Consider the following 19183-nt stretch of genomic DNA (forward strand, 5'->3'; position numbering starts at 1 on the left):
ATCTCGGCTCACTGCAACCTCTGACTCCCAAGTTCAAGCCATTCTCCCTGCCTCAGCCTCCTGAGTAGCTGGGATTACAGGCACCCGCCATCATGCCCCGCTAATTTTTGTATTTTCAGTAGAGACCGGGTTTCGTCATATTAGCCAGGCTAGTCTGGAACTCCTGACCTCAGGTGATCTGCCGGCCTCAGCCTCCCAAAGTCCTGGGATTACAGGCATGAGCCATCACGCCTGGCCTAAATTTTCTTTTTTTTCCTTCAGGGGTCTGGAGTTGGATTAAGTGAAATGCACTTATGATATGGGTGCACTGCAATATACTCTATAGAGTATGCAGAGAAAAGCTTTAGGTCTCTGGAATATTCACAAATATAAATGAATAGTGTCACCCTACAGTAGTCTGTAGGTATCTATCCTCTAAGTATTACAAGATCTAGCAAAGTTTAAGGAGAAATTGAAAATAATTAAGACAATAGGAAAAAAAATAGATAAACTCATTTTTAAAAAGTAGTATCAAGGCTGGGTGCAGTGGCTCACCTCTGAAACCCTAGCACTTTGGGAGGCCAAGGCAGGAGGATCACTTGAGGCCAGGAGTTTGAGATCAGCCTGGGCAACACAGAGAGACCCTGTCTCTTACAAAAAATTAGCCAGCCATGGTGGCATACGCCTGCAGTCCTAGCTACCCAGGAGGCTGAGGTGGGAGGATCGCTTAAGCTTGGGAAGTTGAGGCTGCAGTGAGCCATGACTGTGCCACTGTACTCCAGTCTGGCTGACAGAGAAAGATCCAGTCTTAAATACATAAATAAATAGTTGTATTGCATGTATGAGGGAAAGAAATGATAAAGAAGAAAAATTACAAGGTTACTAATTATTTCTTTTCAGCTAAGCTTTTGGTAATGCTCATCTTTTAATGTTCTTTGGCAAACACAAATCAACCAAGTTTTACAGCTCTTATTAATATGCCTATTTAAAGCAGTAGAGCAAAACATTTTTCAAAAAAAAGAGCATTATAAAATTCTTAAATATTTAGGATAGTTATACACTTCAACTTCTCTATTTAAGGGGTGGAGAAGATAGAGATTGACAGAACATGCCTATTTTCTGAGAGGTCTCAATTTTTTACAGCTTAGAAAGCTTCATTACCAGGGTAACCTATGAGAAGTTTATACTGTTAAAACCTCTACACTAACACTATATTTAAGTCTTTATTGAAAAGTTCTTTATTTTGATTCTTAAGACTATAAAAGTAGAGAGAAACTGGCTTTTGGTGATAAAGACAGTAACATTAATGGGATTATAAATAAGCTATTCAGCCCTAAAATAGCTTTATCTTCCAGTTGATTTCTGAATTGTGATTATTTTTCTCATGAGCTGAAAGACTTCCATTTCACAGAAGTACAGCTGACCCTTGAATAACATGGGTTTGAACTGCCTGGGTCCACTTATTTGTAAATTATCTTCTGCTTCTGTCACCCCTCAGATGACAAGACTAACCCCTCCTTCTCCTCAATGTGAAGATGACGAGGATAAAGACCTTTATGATGATCCACTTACACTTAATGATTAGTAAATGTAATGTATTTTCTTTCCTTTATGAATTTCTTTTTTTTTTTTTTGAAACAGGGTTTTGCTTTGCTGTGAAGGCTGGAAGGCAGTGGCACGATCTCGGCTCACTGCAGCCTCGACCTTCTGGGCTGCTACCACCTCAGTCTCCTGAGTAGCTGAGACTACAGGCGCTCACTACCACACCCAGCTAATTTTTGTATATTTTGTAGAGATGGGGTTTCACCATGTTGCCCAGGCTAGTCTTGAACTCCTGGGGTCAAGCAATCTGCCCACTTTAGCCTCCCAAAGTGCTGGGATTACAGGAATGAGCCACCATGCCTGGCTCTATAAATTTCTTAGTAACATGTTCTTTTTCCTAGCTTGTTTTAAGAATATAGTACAGAATACATATAACATACAAAATATGTATGTTTGGACTGTTTATGTTAACAGACTAATGGACTGTTTATGTTATTGGTAATTCTGGTCAGGAGCAGGCTATTAGTCAAGTTTTTGGGGAGTCAAAGTTATACATGAATTTTGGACTGCATGGGGAGGTGCCCCTAACCCTCATGTTGTTCAGGAGTCAACTGTACATTTTTTAACCACCAAGTAAACTAGTTTACGGAACATTTTCTGGAGGTCTTTAAGAATCAGAGCAAATGTTCATATTTATGAAGCAGTTTAACTATAATCCTACAGGGTGAATTAGGGGAACAAGAAATATCTTTAGAGTCCTTAGATTACCTTTACAAAAATCAGTAGTAACATAATTCAATAGTGAATTTCTACAATATATATGCTTCAAATAACACAAACTTATGCTTTAAAACAGACAGCTAAGATTATAGGAATATTTTAAATAAACAGCATTTATTTTAGACACATTTCAAATAAAAGCCACAATAATCAAATAGATATTATCTGAAACGTTTCAAAAATATTAATCCTTTAAATGTTCTTCTCTGAAAAATTAGTTTATCTTTAATAAATTATTCTGAATTACTGTGTCAGCATATAAGGTTATGAATATATATTCACTTGCTGGTCTCTATGTTAAAGAAGACTAGGTAAAAACTAGAGAAATATCTGAACATAAAACAGTTAACAATTTATGGCCCATTTTCTTCTCATATTATTGAAAAATATGATAAATCTTGTAGTTCACAGACTATATCCAGGAAACAAATGTCACATATTAAATAGAAATAAACCATCTTTGTACGCAGGTATGTTTAAATGAAGACACATACATACAAACTCCTATAGCAACAGGATTCAAATAAATACTTAGACCAAGATCTTTCTTTTTCTTTTTCTTTTTTTTTTTTTTAACTGTTTCAGAGAAAAGGACTTTAAGCCATAAATGTAACAGACCACACAGTCAAACAAATGGCAAATGGTTGGACCTGATATTTCTATAGAAATGTACATCATAACAGTCAACATACCAAAGTGTGCTGAACCACTGCTACTTTTACTTTGCGTAGAGGTACTGCATGTCTGGGTCCCAGGTTGTGCTGTTCCTGTTCGGTTTATACTCCTATATAATTTTCTACAGGAGAGTTCATCATTGTCACTGTCATGTAGGGATGGTGTCCGAGGCCTAAAATGCCGCCATCTACATGATTTGATATTGACTAGTATCTGACTGAGGTCTTTAGAGAAAGATTTGTCCGAGGTATTTGTTTCTGAGGTATTGGCAAACTGATTGACTGGAGAATGTTGTGGTGAGGAAAGCATTTCCAAATCCAGATGGTGAAACACACTGTCATAGTCTGAATGAGCTCTGTCCAGTAAGACCCTATTAAAAAATCAGATAAGAAACAGTTATTTAAAATAGCTATTCAAAGATTATATATGAAATCTTTTTCCTTTTCCCCCCAACTGCCAAAAGGCCAACTCATACTGAATATTTAAAGCTTTAAAGTTGATTATTTTAGTATTTGGTTCTTATAGGCTACAATCTCAATTTCTAATAAAAGTTCTTTTAACAAATGGTTTTTCAATCAAAGATTTTCACTTCCATTACAAAGCACCAAAATGAATGCTTTATAAAATGTTGCGAACACATTTATTCTATATTTAAGCAAAAACTTCATTCTTTTGGGGGGAAAGGGCGAAAAAAGAAGAAAAGCAACAAAAAACATAGTATTTTATACCATTAACATTTCTTATAGACAAAATATTTGAGATCCACTACTCTAGAGGATATATTCTTATGTTATTGATTGATTGAGATGGAGTTTTACTCTGTCACCCAGATTGGAGTGCAATTGTGCGATCTTGGTTAATTGCAACTTACGCCCCGGGGTTCAAGTGATTCTCCTGCCTCAGCCTCCCACGTAACTGAGATTACAGGCGCCTGCCACCATGCCCAGCTAATTTTTGTGTTTTTTGTGGAGATGGGGTTTCCCCATGTTGGTCAGGCTGGTCTCAAACTCCTGACCTCAGGTGATCCACCCACCTTGGCCTCCCAAAGTTCTGGGATTACAGGTGTGAGCCACCATGCCTGGCCTCTTGTTATTTATATAAACATTATAAATGACTCCAATTCAAAATAACATTGATTAATGTTAGTAATAGAATAAAATATAGCCAATGTAGAGAATTTTCACTGCTCCTGATGTCAACATAGTGATGGAAAAAAACGGACTAAATAAAATGTATTTTAGTGCCTAGATAATTCTTAACCAATGTTTAAATAATAAAAAAACCCTCTGCAATTAAGAGTTAAAGACAAAAAAAATATATGTATAAGCCATTGGTTTATCATAATTATACCCTTAGGTTTCTTCCTGAAAAATCGCCTTGATACCATTATTTGCTTTCCCTTTTAATTTTCCCCACACATTATACATTAACGTCTCTCCATTCCTTGAGTTTGTGTTTTGCCATTTGTTTCCTGTCCCTATACAAACAACTTCTTGCATAAAGGCATTTAGAGTATGAAGGAAGGAATTCTACAAGGTTTAAACAAAGGAAGAACAATTAGATCCTGACAAACTGGGATGTTAAGATCAGGTTATGCACGGATCCTTTTCATTGTCAGGTTAAACTCATTATACTAGTTAGTGTGAAACAACTTTTTTGCAGTTTCTTTAACTTAATACACTGTGCGCAATCAGGATTTACACTTGTCTTCATCTGTTGCCTTTTCTCACAATTCTATCCCTTGATAATTTATCTGAAGTTTTCCACCTTGCGGAGAAAAGCAGGTCTCATTAGGGACCCATTAGAGTTATGACAAAAGCTATGGATGTGTAAGAACCAGGTAGTACAGCAACAAAAATATTTTAGTCAACAAATCAGTTAAGAATAGCACATAGGAACTAATGAGTTGTTCAGAGGGATTACCTGACTTTAAAAGTTAAATTCGATCACCCTAATGCCTAAAAAATCCTTCTGCTAAGAATACAGAAATACCTTACCTTCCACCGCGCCCAACCCGTCTTCGTGCAAATCCAATACACCTTTGGGGTACGGTGAGAGTAGTTAAGCAGTATCTATATCGCACATCCCCTAATCCTCCATCTTTAGGACTAGTCCAAGGCCAGTTGCCAGTTTGGTCTAAGTGAGGCTTAAAAAAAAATCCAAATTATTTAATTTTGTCAGTTAAAGGTAAACAGTTTGTTATTTACAAAGACAGTCTGAAACTTACAGCATAGTACTGACAGCCTGCTTTCCTACGGAAAGCAAAAGGACCATCAGGATCATTGTCTTCCTCAGCTTCCGAAGAGCCAGACAAAACCTTTAAATGAAATAAAGAAAGTAGGTCAGATATGTGACTTCCTATATCCCTCCTCAACGTTCATAGAGAATTGTATTTGTACCTGGGAGAGGGGTTCTTCGTCTGAGCTGGGAAAGTCGTACTGATTCAGATCTTTAGCATTGAAAACTGGCAGTGCAGCAGGACTCGTCTGTTGGGGAGCAGCAGCGGCAGACGATGGTAAGACTTTGGGCTTCTTTTCATATTTCCGTTTCGGTCGGATAAGATCGGCTTTATCTTGCTGCAACAAAGACATGAATTAATTATACACCAGAAACCATGTTCAACACACTTGCAGTTTTGGGGGAAATTTTAAAAAGAAGTTTATTGCTATAATGAGGGCATTCATATTCATGAGAGACACAAGACTCTATGTTTGGCCATCTTATAGTGTAAAGTCTAGAGAAGTTGGCCTCCATGAAAGCATAAATTTATCCTACAATCTAAATATAATCACACAAACAATTTTGTTTCAATTAAAATAAAAGGAGAGAACAGAAGTTCTCCAACTTCTGAAGTCTTACAACTGCAATTAGTATATTTACTGCTGGTTCCTCTCATTTTCTTAATTTTCTATGAAAATTCTAGAAGAGAATTTTTTTTTAAAAGGGGATTGTCTAGTCCTTATTCTCATGAAATAATAAATATAGGACAAATAATAATGAAAATGTCTTCGTATATACAGAAAGCAAACTACAGAAAACTGTTAACATAGTAGAAAACAAAGCCATAATACTGAGTGAGGGGGTTATACAAATAAAGAGTAGTAAGGATTTGCGGGCTGAACAATGAAAGCTTTCTGAAATGGTGAATTTTGAACAGTTTTAATGGATAAAGATATGAAATCATTAAATAGGGGAAATTCAGGATAAAATATACAGGCAAGAGTAACTGAGCTGATGGAACACAGCACATTAGAAACATGGATTACAGATGATGGCAAAGGTTGGGAGAAGTATGAATTTGATATGTAGGCAATAGGTAAGGTAAAGTAGTGGCAAAAATTGTATTTGTCGGAAAGAATAAGATCATGGCAAGCACCACGGTTATGTAAATACACTAAATATTTATGTTACGTTTTATGTAGTTTATGACATTATGGTTTTTTGGGGAAACCATGGCTTTCCCAAACCATAGGGCATCTCTCTACAATTTCTACTGTTGTATTTGACAGGATAATCAAATCAAAAGCTGGCCATGGCAATGCAAAACGTTATTTAAAAATTAACATCAACCATCAGCTAGGGCAGTGCTTGAGGACTACATTATTATCTATTACTTTTTTCTTTTCTTTTTTTTTTTTTTTTTGAGATGGAGTCTTGCTCTGTCACTTAGGCTGGAGTACAGTGGTGCGATCTCGGCTCATTGCAATCTCTGCCTCCCAGGTTCAAGTGATTTTCCTGCCTCAGCCTCCCAAGTAGCTGGGATTACAGGCTCGCGCTACCACACCCGGCTAATTTTTTTTGTATTTTTAGTAGAGATGGGGTTTCGCCATGTTGGCAAGGCTGGTTTCAAACTCTTGACCTCAAGTGATCTGCCTGCGTCTATCTCCCAAAGTGTTGGGATTATAGGCGTAAGCTGCCGCACCTCGCCTAAAGTAAGTAACTTTTAAGCTGAGTGGCACATACTACAGAGGAAAGCAAAGAATAGGATAATTAATCTTAAAATATGAAAACTGAAGGATAATACTAAAGTAGTTCACAAAATCATGTAGGGCTCAGATTGGGGGACCACATTAAAACAGTTAAGAGTGGGAGGCCGGGCAGGGTGGCTCATGCCTGTAATCCCAACACTTTGGGAGGCCGAGGCGGGCAGATCATGAGGTCAGGAGATTGAGACCATCCTGGCTAACACGGTGAAACCCGGTCTACTAAAAATACAAAAATTAGTTGGGCGTGGTAGTGGGCGCCTGTAATCCCAGCTACTTGGGAGGCTGAGGCAGGAGAATTGCTTGAACCCAGGAGGCGGAGGTTGCAGTGAGCCAAGATTGCGCCACTGCACTCCAGCCTGGGCAACAGAGCCAGACTCCGTTTCAAAAAAAAAAAAAAAAAAAAAAAAAAAAAACAGTAACAGTGGAAACAATCCCATTAAGCTTTAAAGATACATTTAGAACAAATATATTATAAATGCAGGACATAAAATTTAGATAAATGCAAAATTTAAATAAAAACTTACATGAGTAAACTAAACCAGTATTTTGGGGCACAGTTCTAACTTTCCAGATTACTGAAGAGAGTAACGAGAATAATTCTATTCTTCCTCCCATCCTCCCCTACGTTTTTTAAAAATCAAAATGTCTACGTTAACAAAGTGGGGAAAAAAAAAAAGTCCATGTTTTTTCACAAAATGGTCTGGTCCCTGGCACTGCTTTAAACACCTCCCCCCGGTCCCCTCCAAAAAAAGTCCAGGTTGGGGAAATCATCATTCATTCAAACTGGTGTGGCAGGTTGTATATTCAGGCTGGAAGGTCTGTTTACCACACAAAAAAAACACCTGTGTGAGAATGATATTAAATGACACAGGGGAGATAAAACTGATGACAAATTTGCCCATTCCTCAAATTAACTGGTATGGTAGATGCAAAGTTTCAAGAAACATTTTTTTTTTTTTTTTTGAGACGGAGTCACTCTGTCGCCCAGGCTGGAGTGCAGTGGCGCCATCTTGGCTCACTGCAAGCTCCGCCTCCCGGGTTCACGCCGTTCTCCTGCTCAGCCTCTGAAGTAGCTGGGACTACAGGCGCCCCCCGCCACACCTGGCTAATTTTTGTGTGTTTTTAGTAGAGATGGGGTTTCACCGTGTTAGCCAGGATGGTCTCGATCTCCTGACCTCATGATCCGCCCGCCTTGGCTTCCCAGAGTGCTGGGATTACTTACAGGCATGAACCACTCGTCCAGTCATGAAAAATTTCATACAAAAAAATGCATAAGGTACTTTTTCCTCAGATGTACACTTTCCAAGAAAGTGCCACTTAATTAACGGCTCCCCTTTATTTACCTCGGTTTCCCTTCACTAATTTTATTTCCTCTCACAAATTTTATTCTTCACAAATTGTGATTTGTTTAAATACTAATCTGTCAAATATTTCCATTTCTAAATCATTATATTACAAACTATTAAGATACCAAAATTCCTTCTTATACACGATTGTGTCCACAAAAGACAGAAAAACTTTGAGGCCGGGTTCGGTGGCTCACGCCTGTAGTCCCAGCACTTTGGGAGGCCGAGACGGGCGGATCACCTGAGGTCAAGAGTTTGAGACCAGCCTGGCCAACATGGCGAAACCCCATCTCTACTAAAATTACAAAAATTAGCCCAGCATGGTGGCGCACGCTACCTGTAGTCCCAGCTACTAGGGGAGCTGAGGCAGGAGAATCGCTTAAACTCGGGGGGTGGAGGTTGCAGTGAGCTGAGATCCGGCCACTGCACTCCAGCCTGGGTGAAGAGCAAGACTCCGTCTCAAAAAAAAAAAAAAAAGAAAGAAAGAAAAACTCATCTGATCAGGGAGGATTTCATCTCTTTCTCCCTAACTCTCCATATTTTGTATGAATTATTTCAATACTTCATAATCCTACAACTTGTAAAAGGAGGATTTTTCCTTTTATCAGATATAGTAACAAAAGCTTCCCTTTATAAGGAAGAGAAACAAAAATAAAATTTTAATTATAGATTAAAATTCTGCTTTTCTTCATATTATGGCACAATCATTGCAGTATACATTAAGGTGGGGTTTATATGTATTTATCTTTTTTTATCTTTTTTTTTTTTTGAGATGGAATCTTGCTTTGTCACCCAGGCTGTAGTGCAGTGGTGCGATCTCGGCTCACTGCAACCTGTACCTCTTGGGTTCAATTAATTCTCCTGTCTCAGCCTCCCGAATAGCTGGGATTGCAGGCGCATGCCACCACGCCTGGCTAATTTTTTTGTATTCTTAGTAGAGACGGCGTTTCACCATGTTGGTCAGGCTGGTCCCCAACTCCTGACCTCGGGTGATCCACCCACCTCCGTCTCCCGAAGTGCTGGGATTACAGGCATGAACCACCGTGCCCAGCCTATATGTATTTTTCTTTTTAACCTTCATTCTGATGATAAAACACCATCCCATTATACTATTATCACAAAAACATTAATCACCTTATTAACTTTGAACTCCTTCACATCCATTGTTTCCTGGTGTTTAAATTGACTGCTATTAGTAATAGGGATGATGGGGATGGCATAAGTAGGTTTCATTGGCTGTCTCTGTGCCATAACCTCAGACATGATCTCTCCATTGTAATCGCCCAAATTATACCTAAAATTATACAAATGAAAGTTTAAAATTATATATATTTAAGGAATACAATGTGATGTTTTGATATACATTTATACTGTGAAATGATTACCACAATCAAGCTAATTAACATATCCATCACCTCACATAATTACCTTGTGTGTATATATGGTGAGATTACTTAAGATCTACTCTTAGCAAATTTCAAGTATATAATACATTGTTATTAACCATGCTGTACATTACGTCTCCAGAACTTACTCATTTCATAACTGTAAGTTTGTACCCTTTGATCAACATACAAAATATGTAATTTTTATTTGTCAATTATACCTAAATAAAGCAGGAAAAAGAAGAAAATTTTGGAAAGTTAATTTTGTAAGTATTTATCTTTATAACCATTAATAACTAGCTGACTGGGATGTAATTATAAACACCAATTACATTTAAGGCAAGATTGTAGTTAAACTTTGACTATTCAATGTCTCTTAAAATTAAAGATTACATAATTCCTTTTGTTTCTTCCTTTTACTTTTTTGGCTTATAGCGTTATCATGGCATATAAATAGAGGACTGTGGGGAAGAAATCAAAAGTTGGAATTTTAATGTAGCAATTTTGGTGAAAGATTTGGTGAAGAAGTTGAAAGTAATGCCTAAAATGGTGCTATGGATCTTTCTGCTAATTAGAATTGCCTGGGCTTTAAAAGCAATTTTTCTAAAAGTAACCACAAGAAATTTAAAAGTGGTTTTCTTTGGGGATAGGGTCTAGAAATAGGGCAGGGTTTTTTTTTTTTTTTTTAAGTTTTCATTGTGTACCTTGCCAAATGCTTGAGTGGTAAGATATATGGGCCTTTCCCCCTCTTTCTTTACCCTTTTCTATTTAACAGTCCAGTGTTAAGCGAATCCAGTCACTTTTAAAGAAAATAGAGGAAAACATGTAAAAGTGTAAAAAGTATCATACCACAAATTTAAAGTCTCTATTATTAAAAAAAGATATTTCTGTAATTAGATTATTACATAGGAAATAAATTAACTCAATATACAAAATGTTAATGGCACTATACTTCCTCTGACATTATTAAAATATACATTACCTCTTTTCCATAATTTCCAGTGTTAAGTGCAATAGCTCTCTTTTACTTTTTTCTCTTCTTTTTATCATCTCTAGAATAGTAACAGCTCGACTTAGATCTCGTCGCAGCTTAAGCATTTTTTCGTAAGAGGCTTCATCATTTTTGCGATTCTGCAAATGTGAAGTTGCTTGTTTAATGTAAGTATTTCTAACTAGTGGTATAGTTACTGACCCATTAAATTTATATATTTGAAGGGTTAAATTAGAATTTAAAGACAATAAAAGGGAGCACAGATCACCAGGAAATCAATTTTGTATTGATTTCTAAATGGATTAACATTAAAATATAACATTAACAGCTGCATAATAAATCTTAAGTTCAATTTAAGTATTTTTCTTATAATTGGAAAGTCATATTTGAATATAAATTAAACTATAGTATTGAGATAGTCATAACTATAATTATTATATAAATAACTATCAAAAAAATTCTTCAAATTCACTTACTTTTCGAGTCTGCATTTTTTCAGTACGCCTTCTAAAAGCCACATAAGGATCATTTGTGCTGGAACCATCTCGCTTTTCTTGTTTTACTGATGGAATAAGAGATGGCCCTCGACAGTTTTTTCTCTTTTTAATCCAATATTCATAAACTTCTCTAATTAGTTCATCATCTTCTTTTAGCAGTAGTTTGGCTTCCTGCAGACTGACTGGCTAAATGTAAAACCATTATGTCATTTTCATACAACACACATACAAGGTTCATCAGTATTTACTTCTAAATTTAAAGGACAATAATCGATACTACAACATTATTAACAAATGGGAAACTTGAGGAGTACATTATCCATGTCAGTCACTGAACTAGGGTGCTTTATATACATTATTTAATCTTTACAACAATCCCAGGGGAACCGAGGCACAGAAAAATTTAAACATGTTGCTCAAGATTACACAGGTTACTGACAAGCAGATATGAGATTTGAATTCATACTTTTTAACTCTAAAGTCTGCCTGATTACCCCCAACCTACAATCTCACATTCTTTCCATACAATACAGTTCTTTACACAGAATATGTATATACTTGTTATATACAAATGAAATTGTACCTGCTGACCACTGCCTTTTTCTAGGCGGTCAATCATCTCCTCAAATTGCAATGGGCAGATGTCCATTTTCTTTTTCAGTTTATTCACAAATACTTCATCTTCAGAATCCAAATCATAATCTGGCTGTTCAGCATCCAAACTAAAAGCTGACAGAAGGAACCATATGCAATCATTTACTGTGTGAATTCACCAACAAAAACTTCACAGATGTCTGCATAAAAACAAGACCTACACTTTCTAAAGAAATAAGAAAGAATTTCTGGATTTTGTTTTCAAAGTTGCAAACAATCTAAGTTTTTACAGATTTGTCTTTCACATTTAAAGTTAAAGAAAGGAGATTATCTTCACTATGAATATACATATAAGTAATAAAAGACAACGGATGCGACCCCCTCCAACCACTCCTAAAAGCAAATAAACTAGAAGCCTATTATTAAGAACATAAAGTAATCATTAAAACTTACTTGGTTGAACCATGTGCAAGTGCCATTTTTATAGCTCAAAAATCATCACATAGGCAATTTTTACAATATAAAAGGAGAAGGCTTTTAAATAAGATTTTTTTCTATAATATTTAAGTCCTATTTTGTAGATTATTCAACTACTTTACCAAAAGCTACGGGAGCGGTCTTTAAAGCTGAAGTGTTAGAAGTCACTACCAAGAACAGTACAGATTGAGAATCCCTCATTCAAAATGCTTGGGACCAGAAGTGTTTTGGATTTTGGAATATTTGAATATAATGAGATTTCTTGAGGGTGGGACCCAAGTCTAAACACAAAATTCACTTTTTTCACATATACCCTATATGCATAGCCTGATGGTGATTTTATGTAATATTTTGTGCATGAAACAAAGTTCTGACTGTGACCCATCATCACATGAGGGCAGGTGTATAATTTTCTACTTGTGGAATCACACTGGTGCTCAAAAGTTTCGAAATGTGGAGCATTTCAGATTTTGAGTTTTCAGCAGCCGTTACTCAGTGAGTACATTCCTGCCTAGGAAGTTTGTTTCTCCATGGGAACACTGTCATGTTGATGGAAATGGGAGGATCTTAGATCTGCTGGCAAGAACCACTGCTACTATCAAATGTTGTTTAATGACTTACCAAAATTAAGCTAAGTTGATATGAATATGATAAGCAAAACATTAAACAGCTTTAACATAAAAATTTGTCTCACATCTTTCCCTTACTTAATTCCTTCTACTAACCTTAGATTCCACATCTTTAGAATGGTATAAGGCCCTTTTTTCCTATTCTCTCCAGTGTCATCAGTTCTTTATGATCTAGTAAGATCAGATTTCATTGATTTCATCCAGTATGCTATTTCATGATACTGCAGGCCTTTACAAAAATCCCTGTTTTTCTGCTTGACCACCAAGAAGGCAAATGCTTATTTATTCTTTTTAGCCCCCAGCCTGGTATCACTCCTCTAGAATCCTTTTTTGATTGTTCCCCACCCAAGAAGTGGTTCCTAACCACTTTCATCTTTTTTAGTGGCTAAGAACCCACTTCTTATACTTTATAATGTACTTGTTAAGCATGCCTCCCTATTAGAATGTGCATGACCTCTTTAGGGAGAGGCATGCCTTCTTTATTTCTGTACCTCTAAGTGGAGGGTAACAGGTTTCACCTTGTATACCACCTCTACTTGCAGTACTCTACTGAAAAGTATTCTAATGTAACCTCTATTAAAGTGGGGGGAAATAACCTCCAAAACCAGTCAGACATTAAAGTCTGTGATAGGTACAAAGAGCACTATTTAGCTGCCAAATACCGCCACCTCTGCTTAAAGCTTAACATAGTGTCTGGCCTGGGGAAGTAAAAAAATACTGGTACAGCTGAATGTATTTTTTCACTGTTTTATTTTTTATTTTGACCTATATCACTTCGATAACATTCCTAATTAAAATAAGTAAGTATTCAGACTATAAAAATTTCTAGACGTTAACATCTCTGTACTCACAGTACCTGCAATCATGGGCCCTCCAATGATTTTCCATCATCTCATTTTGTCATTATTATGTAAACAGGCTTTTAGAGATCCTCAAGTTGACTGAAATTGTTAGATTAAAAACACTTGATGTATTTTGTTCCTAACCAAAATAATGCAGGTCTGTGTTGTCTGATATGGTAACTACTAGCCATGTGTGGCTAACTGAATTTATATTAATTAAATAAAATTCAGTTCCTCAGTCACAATCGCCACAGTGCTACAATAGCTATATGTGGCTAGTGTTGTATTAGCACAGATTACAGAACATTTCCATCATCATAGAAAGTTCTATTAAATTAAGAGCACTGATCAAAATAATCCAGAAAGCCAAATTGATAGCAACCAACTAGCAATGTTTTCAATGTTCTGGTTTTTTTTTTTTTTTTTTTTTGAGACAGAGTCTCTCTCTGTCACCCAGGTTGGAGTGCAATGGGGTGATCTCAGCTTACTACAACCTCTGCCGCCCGGGTTCAAGTGGTTCTTCTGCCTCAGCCTCCCAAGTAGCTGGGATTACAGGAGCCTGCTACGACGCCTGGCTAATTTTCGTAGTTTTTTTTTTTTTTTTTTTTTTTTTTTTTTTTTTGTAGTAGAGACGGGGTTTCACCATCCTGGCCAGGCTGGCTGGTCTTGAACTCCTGAACTCATGATCCACCCACCCCGGCCTCCCAAAGTGCTGGGATTACAGGCATGAGCCACCGCGCCCGGCCAATGTTCTGCTTCTTAAGGTTGTATTTCATTTTTAGGATCTCATTTACACACGACAGTCTGGCATCCTCTTCTTTGGATCGTATCACATGTCAAACCACAATCACAAACCTTAATTATTCATAAAAACAAAATGAGCTTGCCAAGGATCACTTTGCTTCGCATCAAAATACAGGCTCTGGTAGATATTATATTATCAATGACAAGTCACACCCAACATATCAGGGGCTGTATCAAGACTGAAAAGGATGATTTCTATGATACAAATCAAGGAGCTCAGGGTCTTTCCCTCTGACGTTAACAAGGACCTGAGTGTCCAAGCCCTTTTGCCTCTGCAAGAGGCTTTTCTTTTATTCAGTGCAAACTCATATAAAATCTTAAACAGGGGCCAGGCACGGTACCTTCAGATTTTCTGGGTCATGTTATTGGGTGTGTTCAAAGTAAAAAACAGGGTCTAAAGAAAAACAGGCAAATAGGTCATCTCTTCTAATTAAGTTCTATCAATTAAAGTTAGACCTAGCTTGTTAATAATTCTTTTTTTTTTAGATGGAGTTTCGCTCTTGTCGTCCAGGCTGGAGTGCAACGCCGTGATCTTAGCTCACTGCAATCTCTGCCTCCCAGGTTCAAGTGCTATTCCTGCCTCACTCAGCCTCCTGAGTAGCTGGGATTACACGTGCCTGCCACCACGCCCGGCTAATTTTTGTATTTTTTAGTAGAGATGGGATTTCACCATGTTGACCGGGCTGGTCTCGAACTCCTGACCTCAGGTGATCTGCCTGCCTTGGCCTCCCAAAGTGCTGGGATTACAAGTGTGAGCCACCGCACCTGGCCTATAATTCTTCAATAATGAGAACTACACTGTGGAAGCTGGCTCCTTTAAAAATATTCTGATAGGAATAAACCCAGAGATGCATACAGGTAAACAAAACACAGTATTATGTGTGATACACAGATGTAGGAAAAAGTATACCATAACTACCATGTAGACATAAAATAAGCCTAAGTAAAATACAATAGGACTTATACATTGGTTAGATGATGATTGTTATTATTTTTGAGATGGAGTCTCGCTGTGTCGCCCAGGCTGGAGTGCAGTGGAATGATCTCGGCTCGTTGCAAGCTCCACCTCCCGGGTTCACACCATTCTCTTGCCTCAGCCTCCTGGGTAGCTGGGACTACAGGCACCCACCACCACACCCAGCTAATTTTTTGTATTTTTTAGTAGAGACAGGGTTTCACTGTGTTAGCCAGGATGGTCTCGATCTCCTGACCTTGTGATCCGCCCGCCTTGGCCTCCCAAGGTGCTGGGATTACAGGCGTGAGCCACCGCACCCGGCCGATTAGATTATTTTTAAAGGAAATCCAGGATGGTACAAATCATTGTATTTAGAGTCTAGTAATAGATATTTACCATGGGGTGGGAAGTATTTGACATCCTTGCCTTAGATCTAAGACAAAGATATTAAAGTTTAGTAATAGAGATGAAATGTAAGTGTCTATGGAACAAGTGCCATTTATGACTTAAACTAAGTGTGCATTGGGTGAGTATGTCCATAACTTCAAACAGCATTTTAAAAATACAGGAAGCAAATAATGAAAGGATATCTGGATCCATGAAACAGCACACAATGTGGATTAGGAACAGAATATACTCCCTGATTGAAAGGAAGGAAGGAACACTACCCAAGGTTGAAGAAAAATTGTCACAGCAGTTTCAACATGAGCACTAACTACATGATTAATATCTACTTGCAAAGCTCTTGATACCAATTCTGAGCAGCAGAAAGACCGTTGTGAAGGTGTTATTTACTATGGGGTCATAGGTATTTGACATCCTTCCCTCAGATCTAAGACAAAGATATCGCTGACTAGCTAATGAAAATCTTCAGTTTCCTTTGCTTAAAAGCTAGAGCTTGGGGTCACTTCTAGAATGTACTTAGGGAGTGAAAATGGGGAATATTAGATTTGAAATCTCAGATATAAGATCTTTCACACATAGAGTTCTCTGGTTGCTGCTATAGATTTTATCTGTCAGAAAGCGGTACCAGAAGAATATGCTGCAGGGGATGTTGAGGCAGGCAGAGGGAAGGAGAAAATATTTCAGAATCAGAGCACAAAGACAGGATATCCGTTCAGAGAGGTAACAAAAACGTAGGTTCTACTTTAGGAAAAATATATTCATTAAAAAAACTTTATTTAGAAGTCAAAACTTATGCAAGGTGTTGAAATAAAAACAGTACAAGGACACCTGCATACTCTTTACCCAGATTCGGCTATGGTTAAATTTTTATTTTGTTTTATTATGTGCACATGTGCTCGTGCTTGTGGGCACTTTCATTATACACGCTATTTTTTCATTTTCTAAGCCATAGGAGGGTACATTATATTCATAATGGCTGTTTTGTTTTGTTTTTTGAGATGGAATCTCATGCTGTCGCCCAGACTGGAGTGCAGCGGTGCAATCTCGGCTCACTGCAACCTCTGCCTCCTGAGTTGAAGCAATTTTCCTGCCTCAGCCTCCCAAGTAGCTGGGACTACAGGCACTTGCCACCATGCCCGGCTAATTTTTGTATTTTTAGTAGAGACAGGCTTTTACCATGTTGGCCGGGCTGGTCTTGAACTCCTGACCTCAGGTGGCCTGCCCACCTTGGCCTCCCAAAGTGCTGGGATTACAGGCTTGAGTCCCCGTGCCTGGCCATCACTCTCTTTTAAGACATAGATGTTCTTTGGATATGTCCCCCTCCCCAAGCCTCCATCATCGTCATTATTATTATTATTATTATTAGCACATTCCTCACTCTGTGTTTTTCTGAATTTTTTTCTCCATTTTGTGATTAGATTACACATTCTTGGCTAGGTTATTGTAAAATAAACTTTTTAAGTCCTTCTCAGAATATCCACATCTAGAGCCACACAATGTTCATCTGTTCCTCATAAGTAACGACAATTTTGATCACCAGTCAAGATGTTGCCCAATTTTTTTTTCTTCCTTGTAATTAATGAGTGGTTGGTGGGGAGAGCTTAAAGCCATGCAAATCTCCTCATCAAAATTTTCTCTCTTGTTGAGCACGCACTGATGATTCTAGTCTGATCCAACCCTGATTTATGATAATTGAAAAAATGATTTTCTAACCTAGCATTCTTTCTATATTGTATCAATTCAACTTTTTTTTTTTTTTTTTCCCTGAGATGGGAGTCTTGCTCTGTCACCCAGGCTGGAGTGCAGTGGTGCGATCTTGGCTCACTGCAACCTCTGCTTCCCATGTTCAAGCGATTCTCCTGCCTCAGCCACCCGAGTAGCTGGGATTACAGGCCCACGCCACCATGCCCGGCTAATTTTTGTATTTTTAGTAGAGATAGCGTTTCACCGTGTTGGCCAGGCTGGTCTCGAACTCCCGACCTCAGGTGATCTGCCCGCCTCAGTCTCCCAAAGTACTGGGATTACAAGCATGAGCCACCACGCCCCGCCGATTCTCACTTTTTCATTGGTTTATAATTATTGTACTTACACTGTTGCTCGAACTGTCCCAGAATTAGCTAGCAGAAACCCCTGTGTCTTCATGACACAATATCATCATTTTTTTTGAAAGCTTAACATCCAGTATAACAAGATGTTACAGGGTCATCTTGTGCCTACCCTGCCTCAGCCATTTCTCCAAGGCTTCCTGGGCTGTTTAGTGGGGAATAAATTAGAGAATAGGTGCTATGGGCCGGGCGCGGTGGCTCAAGCCTGTAATCCCAGCACTTTGGGAGGCCGAGACGGGCAGATCACGAGGTCAGGAGATCGAGACCATCCTGGCTAACACGGTGAAACCCCATCTCTACTAAAAAATCCAAAAAAAAAAAAAAAAAAACTAGCCGGGCGAGGTGGCAGGCGCCTGTAGTCCCAGCTACTCGGGAGGCTGAGGCAGGAGAATGGCGTGAACCCGGGAGGCGGAGCTTGCAGTGAGCTGAGATCCGGCCACAGCACTCCAGCCTGGGCGACAGAGCGAGACTCCGTCTCAAAAAAAAAAAAAAAAAAAAAAAAAAGAGAATAGGTGCTATGTTTGCTTATTTTTGCTTCTTGGCCCTTACAGAGGAAAGAATTAGAAGCACATTTATCTATCTACCTACCTACCCACCCACCCATATACACAACTGCATATAAAAATATACACATTGACTGCCCTTTTAAAAAAGGCTTCCTTTGAGTATTAAGAGGAGAGTCAGGTATAAATCTAATAAAATGTGCAGGATCTGTATAATGAAAGTTATAAAGTGTCAATGAAAGAGATAAAAAAAAGACCTGAATACTCTGAGTGTCAAACATTGTGTTCATGACCCGGAAGATTCACATAGAAAAGATGTCAGTTCTCTCTAAATTGACTTGCAGATTTAAGGCAATTCCCATAAAAATATCAGCAAGTTTCTTTGTAGACACAGAGAAGTTTATTCTAAAATTTATATGTGAAGGAGAGACCTTAAAATACCAAAACAATCTTGAAAAAGAAAGATAATACAAGAGGAATCATTCTCCCTGATGTTAAAAATTACTATAGAGTTGCAGTACTCAAGACAGCAATACTGTCTTGGGATAAACACAGAAATCAATAGAACTGAGAATCTAGAAATAGATCCACACAACGATGTCCAGTTAATTTTTGACCAGGAAGCGAAAGCAATTCAATAGAGGAGGGAAAGTTTTTAAAATAAATGACGCTGAAACAACTGGACATC

At 37.9% G+C, this 19183-nt stretch overlaps 1 protein-coding gene across 5 annotated transcripts in view; it reads right to left on the minus strand.

Moving 5' to 3' along the window:
- The window catches only part of EPC1 (enhancer of polycomb homolog 1), a 112882-nt gene that overhangs the window by 13744 nt on the left and 79955 nt on the right, over nucleotides 1-19183 (minus strand). For all 5 annotated transcript variants that reach the window (XM_015146768.3, XM_015146767.3, XM_015146766.3 and 2 more), the window contains exons 3-10: nucleotides 11765-11910; nucleotides 11161-11367; nucleotides 10676-10824; nucleotides 9443-9602; nucleotides 5376-5552; nucleotides 5204-5293; nucleotides 4974-5122; nucleotides 2994-3346 (exon numbers count right to left, since the gene is read on the minus strand). In XM_015146768.3, the coding sequence (XP_015002254.1) occupies nucleotides 2994-3346; nucleotides 4974-5122; nucleotides 5204-5293; nucleotides 5376-5552; nucleotides 9443-9602; nucleotides 10676-10824; nucleotides 11161-11367; nucleotides 11765-11910 (1431 nt within the window). The remainder of the gene's footprint in view (nucleotides 1-2993; nucleotides 3347-4973; nucleotides 5123-5203; nucleotides 5294-5375; nucleotides 5553-9442; nucleotides 9603-10675; nucleotides 10825-11160; nucleotides 11368-11764; nucleotides 11911-19183) is intronic.

The sequence above is a fragment of the Macaca mulatta genome, chromosome 9 (assembly GCF_049350105.2).
Source record: "Macaca mulatta isolate MMU2019108-1 chromosome 9, T2T-MMU8v2.0, whole genome shotgun sequence".
Taxonomy (NCBI): Eukaryota; Metazoa; Chordata; class Mammalia; order Primates; family Cercopithecidae; genus Macaca; species Macaca mulatta.